This window comes from Thermobia domestica, chromosome 8 (genome assembly GCF_964235325.1).
Source record: "Thermobia domestica chromosome 8, izTheDome1.hap1.1, whole genome shotgun sequence".
NCBI lineage: Eukaryota > Metazoa > Arthropoda > Insecta > Zygentoma > Lepismatidae > Thermobia > Thermobia domestica.
This window is the reverse complement of record NC_137461.1, coordinates 86,507,449-86,523,768: the sequence shown is the minus strand read 5'-3', so window position 1 is coordinate 86,523,768 and position 16,320 is coordinate 86,507,449. Positions and strand designations below refer to the sequence as shown.

At 35.0% G+C, this 16,320-nt stretch overlaps 1 protein-coding gene across 1 annotated transcript in view; it reads right to left on the bottom strand.

Moving 5' to 3' along the window:
- Window positions 1-13,852, bottom strand: part of Hira (histone cell cycle regulator-like protein) — a 76,429-nt gene extending 62,577 nt beyond the window's left edge. Inside the window, exons 1-2 of the mRNA XM_081768682.1 lie at window positions 13,478-13,852; window positions 2,624-2,686 (exon numbers count right to left, since the gene is read on the bottom strand). Of these exons, the coding sequence (XP_081624808.1) occupies window positions 2,624-2,686; window positions 13,478-13,514 (100 nt within the window). The 5' untranslated portion in view covers window positions 13,515-13,852. The remainder of the gene's footprint in view (window positions 1-2,623; window positions 2,687-13,477) is intronic.
- Between the last annotated feature and the right edge of the window lie 2,468 nt (window positions 13,853-16,320).

The window sequence follows — 16,320 nt, the reverse complement described above, 5'->3', positions numbered from 1 at the left end:
GGAAAGTTTGGAGTAATATCACGAAGTTTCTAAGTGGTTCTGTAAAAGTTTACCTAACTTTGTTGCTATATCGATATATATATTTCTTGAGGAAAGGTTTTTCTTTGGTAACATTTAATTACAATTGATGCTATACGATATAATTCTGAATTGCAGTCGATGTTTCAATAAAATGTCTGTGAGGAAAATGGAAGTTCCAATTAAAAACTTCGGTAATTACTAAATGACAGACATATACAAAGGTTAGTCTAAGAAATAATCTTATTTTAAAATATCATTAGCATTTGACTTCTTGCTAAATGATGCATACTAACAATGTAAAGTATATTGAAACTTTATCGTATACAAGATGTCTACAAAAATTCCAAAATGAAATTTCGTGACCTTTTCTTTACCAAACCATAAAATTTCGAACATTCTCAAAAGCGAATTTCAGTGTGAATTAGGCCGAATTTTCATGCATGCGATAGAAGCATACGTGCTTTGATTGGGATCTGGTAGCGTCTAAAGCCAACCATAGGAATTTTCGGTGGTAAATTTTTAACGTTTTATAGAACAAAATTTCCCAGTCTGTACTCATATTTGTACAGATAAATAAAATCGTGACCCAAAAGCTAAATTTCTTGACTTTCATGACTGTTTTCTGATTTCGTGACCGATAGACACCTTGTATTATGACAGGGAGTCAAATAACCCTCTAATCTTATCCTCCTTCTATACACCAAAATGCATATTTTATTATTATTGTTATTACTACTATCTGTTCCTTCCAATCCTTCGGTTCATCTGTAACTGCCTCCACGCAAGCGACATCTGTTGGCGTCAGGTACGAGACAGCGCAGCTAGTGACAACTGTTAGTCTGACTGTGAACTACTAGAAAATAACGTGCCTGAGAGACTGAAGAGTCCTGTGTTTATAATAAGGATTGCCTAAATATTTTCCTCTACATATTTATACAATCCAGAACTCATTAAATGTTTTCAACATTGCATATTAGGTTTAGTCAGACTGATATGTTTTTGCATTATCATAAGGATAATGCACTATATAAGTGAACATCGCACCAATACACAGCTTGCAAACTACATGAATTTTTTACTTATTTCTATCAGTAGTACAGACAATGCATTACACATAATTATACAGAAAAAGAAACAAGTATGCAGTCACTGAAATAAACACTGTTAAAGTCCTTAACCTATTTTTCCGCAAAATTAAAATTACGAAACTTATTAAAACATTTGTACAGTCCGCAGCAAAAAACCTGAACATGAGCATGCAAGTTTATTGTGAAACTATGCGTAACAGCGCAGGGAATCAACAGAACGTCTAAGTGGCACGAACCACGCCAGGAGAAACCTAGGCGTCCTCCCCTGCAAATTTATTTTGGAGCAAAAGGCTTCGTCGTTTCACACGTTTATGTTGCAGGCTTTTTGCTGCGGACTCTACAACACAGTGTAAAAATGTCAGGCATAATATGCTAAAATAAATATAAATATTGTTTTGAATCAAGATTTTGAAACAACGCTGATGATGGACGGAAAGTATTTGTTAACTGGATGGTGATGTGAATTAGTTAGTGTGAAGATATTTCATTTTATTGTTTTTTTAATTATATAATGGTTGATGTTTGAACAAAGGTCCAGTAAATTTGTAAAAGAAGATTACAACGTTGTGGCATCAAGATAGATATACCTATAGTAGGGGAGAAAATTTAAAAGGATAATGTTGAGCTATTCTAGTGTACTAACAACTATGAATAAAGAGATGACAAGTTTATAATTTCTTATTGGCAAGGTTTGTTCCTTTGTCGACAGGTAAGTAGTATAGTACTAAATGTTTATACCTAATAAATAAATTTTAAAAAATACGGCTCATAATAAAATAATACTTCGGTTGGTTTATAAATTACTTTCTTTCAAGTGTCCTAGTTCAGGTTATTGTTTGCTACTATTGCTTAATTTTCGAAGTAGAGGCTACCTACATCTCCTTCCAAGCTATCTAGCTTGACGTGAGGAAGGTTATTTTGCTAGTTTACTGATTGAAGCTATACGGTTCATAGCACATAAAGTACAGTGGGTCACTAGTACCTTAGTGGCACGAAGTTACCTTCTTTTCAATGAATAATTTCGATCAACGATGTGACCTTTATAAACATCATGTCTGATTTCACTAGAGCCTGTTTACCTCCACATTACTTTATGTATTTAATGTGATGTCCTATAAAATACATAAAATGATGTGGAAGTAATCTGGGCCCAGTGAACAGTCACACGGGATATTACCGAGAAAGGTCACAGCATTGATCGAAATTATTCATTGAAAAGAAGATAACACAGTGCTACAGAGGTACCAGAAGGTCCACTGTACTCATGTTCTTTTGGATAATTTTAATTAAAAATATAAAGGATTAGTTCCTAAATTTATAAATATCTGTATTAAACTTATAGGAGCTTAATGTACGTAGTTGTTTCTGTTCTATTCAGTCATTTATTTTGCTTTCTCTTTATCAATTCTGTTCAATAAAATTTCAAACAAAAATGACGTTTTCCTTTCAAGAGATTCAAGTTACAAAGACAATTGATTAATTCGATCAATTGAGCAAGTATGAATAAAACTTACCCTGTCCACCGGTTGCAAATCGAGACCCATCTGGATGAATATCAATAGAAAAGATCGGTAGCGCTAGAAATAGAAAAAGAGTAATTAGCTTAATATGCACTGAAAAAAAAAAATGAAATACTACTTAAAAATGTGCATTTTCTATTTAGAAATTCAGGAGTCATTTCTTATTAGAACAGCTAATCCATCTATTCCATTGGTAAAATATATGTATCAGGTGTCAGAAGACTACTACCAAACTTTAAAATCTGGTTAAGTATAACATAAGCCAAGGAACCCTAAACAAAAGTCCCAATCACATTTCCAAGAGAGTGTACAATTCAGTTTGCTTACTAAGATGCAGCTATTTCTTTCCACTTGGAATCAGGGTTGGCAAAAACCATGGTTTTTATTGAAGAAAAAAAAAAAAAGGATTTTTGGTTTAAATAATTTGCTCTATGTATTTATATCACATATGGACAGAAATAAGTTTGTTTCGCCTTGGTCTTATTATGCAACAACCAGGTTATGCTGGAAGGGGTCACATAAGCTTAAAGCGGAATCCAAACCGCTTCTCGGCTTACATCCGAGAGAAATTGTCCTTCACTTGAACTCGAAATCGGGACTAATTGGCTACAAATGCAATACGTCTGCCGACTCACTCACGAAGGACTCCTGATAATAGTACATTGTATTGATTTTTGCATACTTGTTATTATAATTGTCAAGAGTCATTTCAGAAGTACAAAAAGATAAACAACTACACAAGTGAAATTATACAGAATTACATATGGACAATTTCAAAGTACTGCAGAGTAGAGATGCAAGGGCTCGGAAAAAACCGGCTTTTTTGGAAAAAAACTCGGTTTTTTCTGCTTTGCATTTTTTGCTTGGGAAATTTTGGGCTTTTTTGAAAATTTTGCTTTAAACTGATAAAGCAGACTTTGTTTCGCTTCTCTACAACAAAAAAAAAAGCCATTTAAATAGTGGTTGATGCAGATAATAATATGAAACCTCGAAAATAAACCATGAATTTCAAAAAGATTTTTTTTAAAATTCTTAACATTTACATTATGAATTCCAAAGGATTAACCCATATATGTAATAATATTTTAACCTCATATACAATAAGTACTTTAAAAATGATACACAAATAACTAGCAGGGGGCCGCGGTGGCTCAGTGGCAGAGCGTTCACCTCTGGTGCTTGGGGTCTCGGGTTCAAACCCTGCTCCCGCCAAGTGAACTTTGTGGTGGACAAACACCGTGTGCGTGGGTTTTCTCGGGGTTCTCCCGTTTCCTCCCACTTTCTTCATTCCACCATTTCATTCATCTCTCATCATCACCGTCTCCTTTAGCCTAACCGGCATAACCGTGGGACGTAAAACTCAAAAATTTCATTTCATTTCACAAATAACTAGCAAAATTGTATGTAGTATTTTTACTTCAAAATATCACATACGCTCTTTTTGAAGCAAAATAAAGAAAAACATGAGAGAAATCTGCACATCTAGAGCTTCGTTTCGGGTGGTTCTGTACATTCTTGAAATTTTTTAGGTAAATTTTAACTTTTATATACATTGTATGAATATTTCGAACAATTTTTTCACTCATTGATCACATACGTAATAATGTTACCACCTATCAGGTGCTTCGGATGTGCAAAATTGGTAATGCTCCAAATTCTGTAATGCACTGACTGTTCCTTAAGCTTGTTCAGAATCGGGAAAGCATCGAATTTTCTGTTCATGGATCATATACGTAATAGATGGTTCATCTGAGCGTATGGTTTCCTAGGCTGTAGAATATATAACCACCATCACGGTTTACCCAATGCTGAAGGTTTCTGAATTTTTAACAAGAAAATTCAACATATAGTTACGAAACTTTTTTTTATATAAAATAAAAACTATGGAATACATTTAAAAAGAGTGGAAGAATCAATCACTCTTCCAATTCACAAGAAAGACGACAAATTTGATTGTAATAATTATCGAGGTATTTCTCTTAACATTCTATTAATAAGATTGACCCCATACGCAGATGAAATTATTGGAGATTATCAGTGTGAATTTAGTCGAAATCGACCAGATATTTACCATTCGACAAATACTCGAAAAGAAATGGGCATATATTACTCAGTACATCAACTGTTTATTGATTTTAGAAAGGCTTACAACTCGGCAAGGAGGGAAACATTGTATAACATTCTTGCAGAATTTGGAATACCGAAAAAGCTAGATTTATTAAGTGTTTAAATGAATTCCAGAGTAAAGTCCGAGTAGAAAAATGCGAGCTTCCATGTCGAGATTGGCCTGAAACAAGGATATGCGTTATCGCCGTTATTATTCAGCTTTGTTGCGGAGTACGCTATAAGAAAAAACAAAGATAGGAACCAGGGCCTAGAGTTGAATGGTATTCACCAGGTTATGGTGTATGCTGATTATGTAAATCTGATAGAACGATCGAAAGAAATGCAGAGGCCTTAGTAAACGCTTGCAGGGACATGAGTAAATGCAGAGAAATCTAAATACAAGAAAGTTCACAAGGAAGTTACGGCAAATAATGAATGCGTTAAAATATCAATTAATACTTTCGACACAGTGGATACTTTCAAATATCTTGGATCAGTATTACGAGACCAAAATCATACCCACAAAGAAATTAAATCTCGACTAAAATCAGGAAATTCTTGTTATTATTCAGTTCAAAATATGTTGTCGTCGCGAATTCTGTCAAGGAATTTAAACCTTAAAATATATAAAATGATAATAATGCCTGTTATGCTTTATGGTTGTGAAACATGGTCGCTTACGCTGAGGGAAGAACGCAGACTGAAATTATTTGAGAATAAAATTCTGAGACGAATATTTGGACCCAAGAGGACCGGGGATGGCGGAAACTTCATAAGGAGGAACTACATAATTTATACGGTTTACCAAACGTCGTTAGAGTCATCAAGTCTAGGAGGCTCAGGTGAGCAGGTCATGTAGACAGAATGGAAGAAAGTAGGAACGCTTTCAAATTTTTAACTGGAAATCCAATCGGGAAACGTCCATTAGGAAAACCTAGGACCAGATGGGAGGACAATAATAAAGCAGAAGGATGGATAAGCAGAAATAGGAATACAGAGTAGAAACTGGATTGAATTGGATAAGGACAGAACCAATGGAGAGCTTTTGTGTCCACAGAGAAAGAGAGAGAAAGAGAATACATTTAAGTTAAGCACAACTACACAACAAACATGAGTGAGTGGTTAGCATTCGCACTTCTATCGTGAAGTCCGGGATTCAACCCCGCATTCGACCTTTTTGACAAAAGTTTTTCTTAATTCTATCTGTGAATGTAGAGATAGTGCGTGTACTGTGTGTCTGGCCCACTTACTTTCTAATCGTTTTTAAATCTTTGTTATTATTAATTACCAGCAGTGATGGGTTTGCGAAGAGGGTTAGGGTGGGGATGTCTTTCGGATTAAAGACTCTACCCCAAAATTAGGGAATTTCTAAAACAAACTAAATATTAGTTTTGCCTTTACTCATAAACTTCAATCTGTCTTCAAATAAAAAAAGAAAAGGAATTTTTAGAAAAACTAAGCATTAATAAGAAAAGCCCCTCCCAAAATGCTTTTCTAAATCCGCCACTGATTATCAGTATAAAATGGTCTTCAAGGTTGTATCTGGTGGATTATAGCTCAATATACAAACGAAACGAAATATTTGTTATGCCTGTACTCATAAACTTAAGCTCCTCTTAAATAAAAGTTAGGAATTTTTAGAAAAAAACAAACATTATTCAGAAAAACCCCTCCCAAATATTTTTCTAAATCCGATACTGAATATTTCTATCAAATGGTATTCAAGCTTGTGTCAGGAAGATTATTGTTAAATCATTGCACAGCTACAGTATAACGGAAATGTGGAAGTACGCTCTGACAGACATATAGAAAAACGTACGCTCTGATGGATATATTGAAAAATATAAGTTTAATTATGTACTAGAAGCTAGAGTACTAAGCTCTAAGAAGTGAAACGCGGATGACTAAAAAGAAATGATCTAGAGAAGAAAAAATGTCGATAATTCAGAAGTTAAAATAAGGTTAAATAGCTTCTAAAATTGCCCTCAAATACTACGTACTTTATGTTTACTTTAATTCATAAACCATGTGCTCCATCCATCATTATGGTGAATTCCAGAGCGAAATATGGCATTCAGGTCATGAAATCTTATTTAACTTTAGAGTATACTATAAGAAAGCTATTTAAACAGAAAAATCATGAAAATGAAAAAAGCCAAAATTTCCAAAATTCTCGTTTTTTTCCCAAAAAAGCCGGTTTTTTATGTGCAAAAAACCATCGATTCAAAAAAGCCGGCTTTTTTGCATCTCTACTGCAGAGTACTGAAGAACTAATATAGTCCAAGATAGTTCACTACGACTTTCATTAGAAGTTAAAGAAATACGACGACTTAATTTGCATATCATTAAGAAAAGTGAATAAAGATACGAATTATTTGAGTCCACGTTGGCTCTGACCTATTTATACATAAATAGATACCAAAGATACTTCTAATTTCAATAAATGTCTCTGGTGGGGCTCGTATGACCCCCTCCTAAAAAAAATTACGGCATTTCGATGTATTTATCAATAGTAAACATCATTAAAACGAAACAATATTTATAATTTTCCTTTCATTGCAACTGCACAACAAACTATTAAAAAATCATAAAATAAACATTCATAAACTTATTTAAAAAAAAAAAAAAAAGTTGCTTTTGTAGAATAATCTCTTTGAGTAACGAATGGGAAATTTAGGTCTGAATATAATACGAATAATACGGGAGTCAAACGTGATAGCCCACAAATGTGTGTTCATCAAGATTTTACGAACACTTACACCTTTTTTAACATTTTTCGTGTTTTGGTTTAAATCAGTTGGTTTTTTGAAAAATCCAGCTGGTTTAAACCACCTTAGTTTAAACCAGCCAACCCTGCTTGGAACTCTAGAAAATATAACTCATGCGCTTCTACAAAGAAAACAATTTTCAATTTACCGGCCTCTTAATAAGAAATACACCTAGCTGTCCCTTCTTTCTGAGTCATTCCAAGTAAATTTTGCTCCATTTCTAATTTTTTATAAAATAGTTGCAAAATTAAAAGATTAAATTAAAATTTGGAAAATTCACCGTCTTACAAGTTAAGAAAACAGTCTACAAAACAACATGGAAGAGTTTCGGTCAGACAATTTACAGCTAAATAAAGTCATGATCAGGTTACAACTTCATACGATGATCACCAGATAGTTCTCAGTTATAACATCTTACCATTTCGTAGTATTTCCTGAATTCTGGAGGTCTATATAATTATGCGGTCACTGCACAGATCAGATATTGATATCTATACGTAATTCGTTTTGGGGTATTGAAACTTCTAATACTCGCATAACACACAGTTAGAATTAAATATAAATTAAACATTCTCCATTAGATCGGCTGACAGTAATATTTTAATGTTTCATCTTCAAATAAAGAAAATATATTGAATTTGTGCAAGCAGTATGGAGCATGTCTCACGTAATTACAACGTATAGAGCGAAAGAAATTACAACGTAAATCAAAGTAGAATTACTGACGGACAGAAAGCGAGATCATGGTTGACCACACAGAAGCTAAAGTAAAACAAATTCTTTTGACCACAATACTGCTATCTTATCTTTCTAGTTCATGTCTGTTTCACTCTTTCCCTTTATTTTTCCTTGTCAGCAACTTTATTCAGACACTGAACTCTGGTGGTGGAAAACATCTTTTTTTTTTAGTTCTCCCGTTTCCTCCCACTCTCTCATTCCACCAATTATTTCAAAACCATTCATTTTCATTAATCTTCCTTCTCCTTTAGCCTACAAGATATAACCATGTGACGTAAAATTACAAATTTCATTTTATTTCAATTCAATTTTATTTCCTGTTCTGAATGCTATAGACCCCCATTCGTTTTTCTGAGTCGCTGATGTCCACATATCATGTGGATTATTCTCTTGATACAAAAGTGCTTGAGTGTGAAGATTTGTTTTTAATTTAATGATTAAAGATTAACAATCAATGTGAGTGACTTACAGTATATAGTTGAGAAAACCAGTGATTTATTTAGAACTAGTAGAGCCCATAATTCTGAAGGAAAAAAAAAATCCAATCCTTCAATGCAATCCCGCATTTCAAAAATATAATAGCTTGTTCCATATGTTGGGATCATAGGTAGCACAAAATTTGAAAAGCGAGTCTTCTCAAAAGCAAGACGACACGTCTAAGTTTTTATTTCTTTTAACGTCCCACGATTATGCACCGAAGTTAAGTGAGACGGTACGGTAATGATGAGATGAATGATTGTGGCTGAATGAAGACAATGGGAGCAAACATGAACTCAGAGAAAACCTACGCACACGCTGTCTGCAACAAACCCCACTTGGAGGGAGCTGAAATCAAATCAGGGACACTACACACTAGAGGTGAGCAATCTACCACTGACCCACCAACGCCCATGTATAGAATTTACTGTGTGAATTGATATGAAGCAATAATGGAGGTAGTATATCATTTATATACAAAACTTCTATAGGACACGGTCGCTCAGTGGGAGAGTGCGCTCACCTCTGAAACAAGGAATCCCTTGTTTGATCCCAAACCACGACGTGAGTCTGTAGTGGAATGCACAATGTCTATCGGTTTGACAGTTTTCTTACTTCTTCCTGCATTCTTATTCTATCAATTCTTTCGTAACATAGTATAACAAAAAAAAAAAAAAAATGTTCAAGTAATTTTACGCTTCTACCGGGTGAAACATGTCAGAGAAACGACTGCTCAAAAGGTGTAGAGAGGATATACCTCAATTTCCAACATAAAAATGAGTAAAATGATCTAATTAGGGATCCATGATTAACAAAATTTAATGCTGAGATCTTAACATCGCGACTAAAGGAGTGAAACTTGCTGGACAAGAGCCACAAGATATCCAGCAGGAAGTATCCGGAAACGTTCTTGTAATACTTCGTTGTCACCAAAGAACTGCGCTGTCATAGCAGGGGAGAAAGTGGCTATTCAAAGAAATAGTGTATTGCTATGATTTAAAAGACTGGCGACTTTTCATTGACAGTTTCTCCAAGTCCCAAAGCTGTTCTCCCTTATAATGGGAACAAGTATTCCTCAATTTCAACCGCTCATTTGCTTCATCTTAACGAAGACTGTTCTAGTGTGTAACATCTTCTGCAGGTTATAAACTAGGTCTGTCAAGAACCAATGAGATGTAATTGGTCACTTCAAAATGCGTTTTTTGATGGACTTTCAAGAAGGGTACGAAAAATACCCCTATTTTCTTGTCCATGAGATAGGAAGCATAAAACCACGAATTCTGAAACCACTTAGTAGAAACCGAAGATGGAATTTATAGTTGATGAGAAAAATGCAAAGTATAAACCTTTTGTAAGGCAAGATAAAATCCTTATGCTTCTTTACAGGGTTATTGTAGTTTTCACCAGACCAAAAATAGCCAGTGGGCTTCTTGAGGCAAAATCCACGTGAGAGAAAAAAAAAAAAAAATGAAATGATAATCAGAGTATAATTATATTTCCCTCAATCGTGTTTCTCAATACATGCCAAGTTCAAGATTGGCTTAAAATATGTATTTACTAATAAGGAATCTCCAGAACAGAATATCATTGAAAAATATATATGTTTGGAATATATATCATGCATAACAAATATTCTTCACGTTCGATCACATTTTCTGTAATAGTATCCAACTGTAATCTAGAACAAAAAGCAACACGACTACATTTCCTTTGTTTTTGTAGTGTTTATTCGCGTATTAGTACAAACAAATAATAATGGGTTTTTCAAGTTTAATTGGATTTCTTCGAAATATTCTAATGTCTTTGGGGTAAAAGTGTTAAAATGTGGTTTATATTTCAAGATTATCATTGTCGCAATTTGTAGCAATTTCTATTCACTGCTGTTTTGAAATTTTATGTTGGATCACCAAGAAAATCTATACAGCAAATTTAGAATGTCTCGTGCTTCTACCATCAAAATTTCAACTTAAAAGTCTGAAAATTGCACTTTATAGCGTGGATACCCGCTAATTTGAAAAAGATGGCCGCCATTTTGAAATTTTGATTTGGATCGCCGCCAATATATATATAGCAGATTTAGAGTGTCTTGTGCTTCTACTCTGAGAATTTCAACTTAAATGATCGAAAATGTCGCTTTGTAGCGTGGATATTTATTAGCGGATACTTTGTAGCGTGGATGGTCATTTTAAAATTTTACGTTGAACCGCCGCCAAAATCTATACAGGAAATTTAGAAAAAACAGAAATTAAATCGTAAGTTTTACGTCTTACGGTTATGCACATTAGGCTAAAGGAGACGGTGATTATGAGAAATGAATGAAATAGTGGAATGAAGAAAGTGGGACGAAACGGAAGAACCCGGAGAAAACCCACAAGTACGATGTTTGTCCACCGCGAAGTCCACACGGCGCGAGCTGGGATCGAATCAGGGGCCCCAGGCTACGGAGGTGAACGCTCTACCACTGAGCCACCGCCCTCCCCCCCCCCCCCTACAGGAAATTTAGTGTGTCCCGTGCTTGAACCTTGAAAACTTCAACTTAAAAGACCGAAAATTGCACCCTGTCGTGTGTGTGGTACAGGAATAAATGTGGTGTGTGAAACAAAGGAATAAATGTATTTCGAGTCATCCCGGGAGCCTCATCTCAGTAACGTTCGCCAAATGTGAATACCAAATATATTAATTTTAAAAAATATATATAATTCATGCTTTATAAAATAAATGTTTCAAAATAAATATCTTCCAGCGTAAAACAAATGGTTCTATTGTTGAAGTTCACTTCCGATACTTTGTGCATTCAATTACAGGAATTTCCCGAGCACTTTCGCATTGATATGGAATAAGATTAGAAATAGGCTTGAGTTGGGAAAAACTGTGAAATTGGTTAAGGTATATAGATTTTTAAAGTCAGGAAGTAAGGGAGATACGGAGTGCTGATTCTCTCACACCGTTCAATACTGAACTTAGTTACAGTGGAAAGTTATTTATTATCAGGAAGTGAGATTCGACGGAGTGGTGATCCTTTCACATTGTGCAACATTGAATTTAGTGACTGTAGACCAGAAAATCATTTCGAACTAAATCAGAAAATATCTTTCACGTTTTAGTTTTTCAATGTTTTGTAATTATTTTCATCTTCAATAACATTTGCGTGGATTGGAAGACCTAGCCATATTTCATACTAATTTTGTCCTCTATGGGGCAGAAATATGGACATTACGAATAGACAAAATGATGTAAAACGACTTGAAGATTTTGAAATGTGGCTTTGCAGAAGAATGGAGAGAATTAGCTGAGTCGAGCGGGAAACGAATTAGTTCTTAGATGTGGTGGGAGAGAAAAGAACAATTTTATATATTATTAAGAAGAAGAAGAGAACTTGTTGGGACGTTAACTAAGAAGGAACTGTATCATGAGGGATGTGCTAGAGAGTATGGTGACAGGAAAGAGAGGGAGAGGGCGAAGGAGATTACAATTGATAAACAGTATCAAAACAGAAAAATCGTACTTGAAGACAAAGAGGTTAGCGGCAGTCTGTGGAAGCTTCTCAGTTGAGGCACGTGACCTGCCAATGATGACAGAATACCTATTATGAGGATGATGAACATAGGAATTAGTATTATTATCAGATCACTTACCGCAACTGAGAAGCCGGTATACACTAAGGTTTTCAACTAATCTTTTCGTCTTGTAGGATTTTCCAACTGTAGCCTCTTACATCCCCTTTTTCTTGCTACCATATCTTCACATAGCCCCGTCTGAATCCACTAGTCGCAGTGTTCAATTAGTATTATAAAATACAGTCGCTACAACTTTGATGGTTGTAGTCACCTCCATTTTTTTTCGAAGAGTAACGGAAAGCAAAGCGTAATACTTTTAAAATAAAACATCTACGTAACTTTTAACACTTGGAAAATGCATGTAGGGATTAGTGATATATAGTATGTGTTGTCGAAATATACTTCCACTGACAAAGTATGTCTTTAAATCAATTATGATGTCGTTTTGTCATATGCTTAGATGAAAGAACGGATACTATCTTTTATATACATTATTTTACAAAATACTGTTAGATAATTAATTTACGTGCAGACTGAGAATAGGACCCTAAGTAAAGGAACAATAACGCATATGTTTTCTTGATGGTCACAACACAAGAGACAGCAATACGCGGTATTGTCTCCTAGTGTAACTGCACAAGAATCAATCATCTCCTACAAAATTACCTCTACTTTTGTAATATGCTTACAATCTGTGAGTTGTTTTATATACTAGATCCCGCTAACAGACGTAGAATTCAATGTTTTTTTACCGGTTTCCAAAAAGCTCCTGAGAACTATACTCCAAGTGACAGATTACAGGAAGGATCATCATTGGAACTGCAGAAGCATTCCACATCGAAAACGTGTTAACATTTTACTTAATTCTCACAAACTAAAAACTGCACATGGAGAAAGATTTATACATATATGATAGAAAACTGTTTACAATATGGCAAATAGACACGTGTAAATTTAATTGTTGTTAGCCATCCTACCGATAACCGTATGTATACATCCATTGCAATGTCTGCATACTACTATATATTTGCATAGAGACACTTTATTACACCCCTTGTACAAAAAAACAATAGAAGAAACGCATGTACTGTACTTCTTGAATAATTAAGTACAAGGAGTCCTACCAATTCTACGGAATGATAAAATTACATAGCAGAAAACAAACCATTAGTTACTAAAAGGGTAAAAACATGCATTCTCACCATCATGGCTCACCCACGTTGGCTTTAACAACTTCATGTAAGTATAAATATCAGTCTATGGTATATTTATTTTAGTTTCCAGAATTCCGTTGTCAACACTTCATCAGTAAATACACACAAAACTTGAAATATGGCGGGTTTGCGTCACGTTTTACGAACTACCAACAGAGGAGCCACATAACATTTAGAATAAATGCGTTCGTATATTTTTTTGAATGATAAGATGCAAGCACCACGTTTTAAAAGCTATTAACGTTATTGCTGTTTATAAATTTGACTAGATAAAATATACACATAAATTATTTCTATTGAATCTTATCTCCCCCGCAGAGCAACAGCACGGCAACACCGCGTGCTCACAGTTCATCGACTTCTGATCTCTATCTTCTCTTCCATTGTATTTGCTCTGCGTTTGTATTTTGTACTTTTTCTTTATTCTTCGAAACAAGGAAACTTCGGTGCAACGAGGTAAAATAAGTTCGGCCTTATGCAGAATCGTAATTACGCATAATTAGTGTCTTACTAAAGACTTTGATTAACATTTCCTACAGTAGTCAGTTCTTTAATGCTAATTATGATGCTAATTATATGTCAAAACGACTCTGCATAAGGTGAAGTTAAGTTTTGTTCCTCCTATTATTATTCAAAGAATACGGGAATCAAAGCATATCTCTGCGTAATTTTCTAAAGATTAATTAATTATTGGTGCAGACTGAGAATGGGTAGTCATAAAAATGGTAATTTTACGACTAAAATGAGTGTTGGGTATGAAAGAGAACCATGTTAGGCATTAATTTCCGCCGAGTATTTCTGCACTGGATAGTAAAGATTTATTTCGTGTTTACAAGTGTAAGGGGGGTTACTAGTTTCAAATTATGATAAATGCTATAGCGCGATTAAAGTGATTGTGTGTGTATGAAAGACGACTGTATTATATATTATTTTCCGCCGGTAGATTATTTCCACATAGTGTAGAAAGGTTGTATTTTGTGTTTATAAGCATATCCCCTAGTGCTATTAGTGTGAAACAATTACAAATGATATAGAAAGTAACATGGGGATGCGGCACAGGATCGACACGGCATACGACCGACAATTCAGCTCAGAAACCTGTTTCGGTCCTGTGCCGTGTCGATCCTGTGCCGTTTCGGTCCTATGCCGTGTCGATCCTATGCCGTGTCGATCCTGTGCCGTTTTGCTCTCACGCCGCTGCTCTGAAATAATTTAACTTTTAATCATGTGCCTAAAAAAATAATATTTTTATTATCTGTTTAATCTTTGCTCTTACAAATTATAAACTCCTGTCGATTCTATGCCTGTGCAAGTTATATGCATAGAATACGTACGATCGAAACGGCATAGAGCCGACACGGCACAGGATCGACACGGCACAGGATCGACACGGCATAGGAACGAAACGGCACAGGATCGACACGGCACAGGATCGACACGGCACAGGATCGACACGGCGCAGGACCGAAACGGCATAGGACCGAAACGACGCACGATCATCCCCACTGCGTAGTATCTATAAAACCAAATATTTATTTCTCATAAAAGCAATCAGAGACCTGTCAATTGATTTTAAAATATAAGAATTATAAGATATTTACTATATGAATATTAATAATTGTGAGTGACAAAAGAATGATAGTGCTAAATGGACAAAATATAATTTCTTGTGTGCTTGGTCAAAAGCATTTCTATATGTATGGAATACTTATATTTATTATTATTATTATTATTATTATTATTATTATTATTATTATTATTATTATTATTATTATTATTATTATTATTATTATTATTATTACGTTTTAACTCGTTTTGAAATCATGGCCTGATTCCACTAGAAAGCGAAAGCCATGAGAAATGTAAGCTAAGTAGTAATATGGAATACTTTTAATGTTGCTCACTAGAGGAAACATGCTCGCATGTCTTCTCGTCTCGATATCGAGACCACAAGAGACTTTTTTAATAAGAAGCTCAGTTGGGAAGTAATAACTGAGCCGATGGCTCGAGCCGGTTCGCTTGGGGTGAACCATCGGCTCGAGCTGGCTTGGTTGGATGAACCATCTGCTCGGTTCGGCTCATCTGGGCCGAAGGCTCTTGCTGACACGGTTCGGTGAGCTGTTGGCTCGGCTCACTTCTCGGTTCGGGTCCATAGTGAGTGAGCTGTGAGCCCAGCTGCTCAAGTTGTTTACAATTGTAAACCCGGGCCGAACAGTTTTGAAGATATTTGGCCAGTGCCCTATAACTTTTAACAATGTTTGGCTCGAGCCCGAATACTCAACCTAAACCCTCAACCCAAATTCACAAGCTCGTGAACTTGACTCCTAGAATTCACGACTACCGAGGTTAGCAATCAACTAGTTTTTTAGTATTCAAACACAGACCGCGTTTCTTTCATGTTTAAACACAGTGTTGTTATAATTATAATTATTATTTATTATTATTAATAATAATAATAAAAGTTGTACTAGTAGTAGTACTAGTATCATTGATAACCTATATTGTCTATGCAAGATACTTGAAGAGAATACTCGAAACTACAAACCAGATTTGGTTCGACTCGACCCGAATTCGAGTCGAGTTGGAGGAAATTTTTCGAATTGCGTTCAAAGATGTCTGTTTTTAGTCGAATCGAGTTTCAAAGAATACTCGCTCGTACTCACTCGTGCCCATCGTAGGATGACCACATTCTAACAATCGAAAAGTAGGACACAAGTATAATAGTACTGTATATGATATCTTACTGCGTCGGCAATACGCATATCATTATTTCAATTAATGTTAACCTTAAGTTAATGAACATTTTTGTTAAGAAGAAGCACTGAACAAAA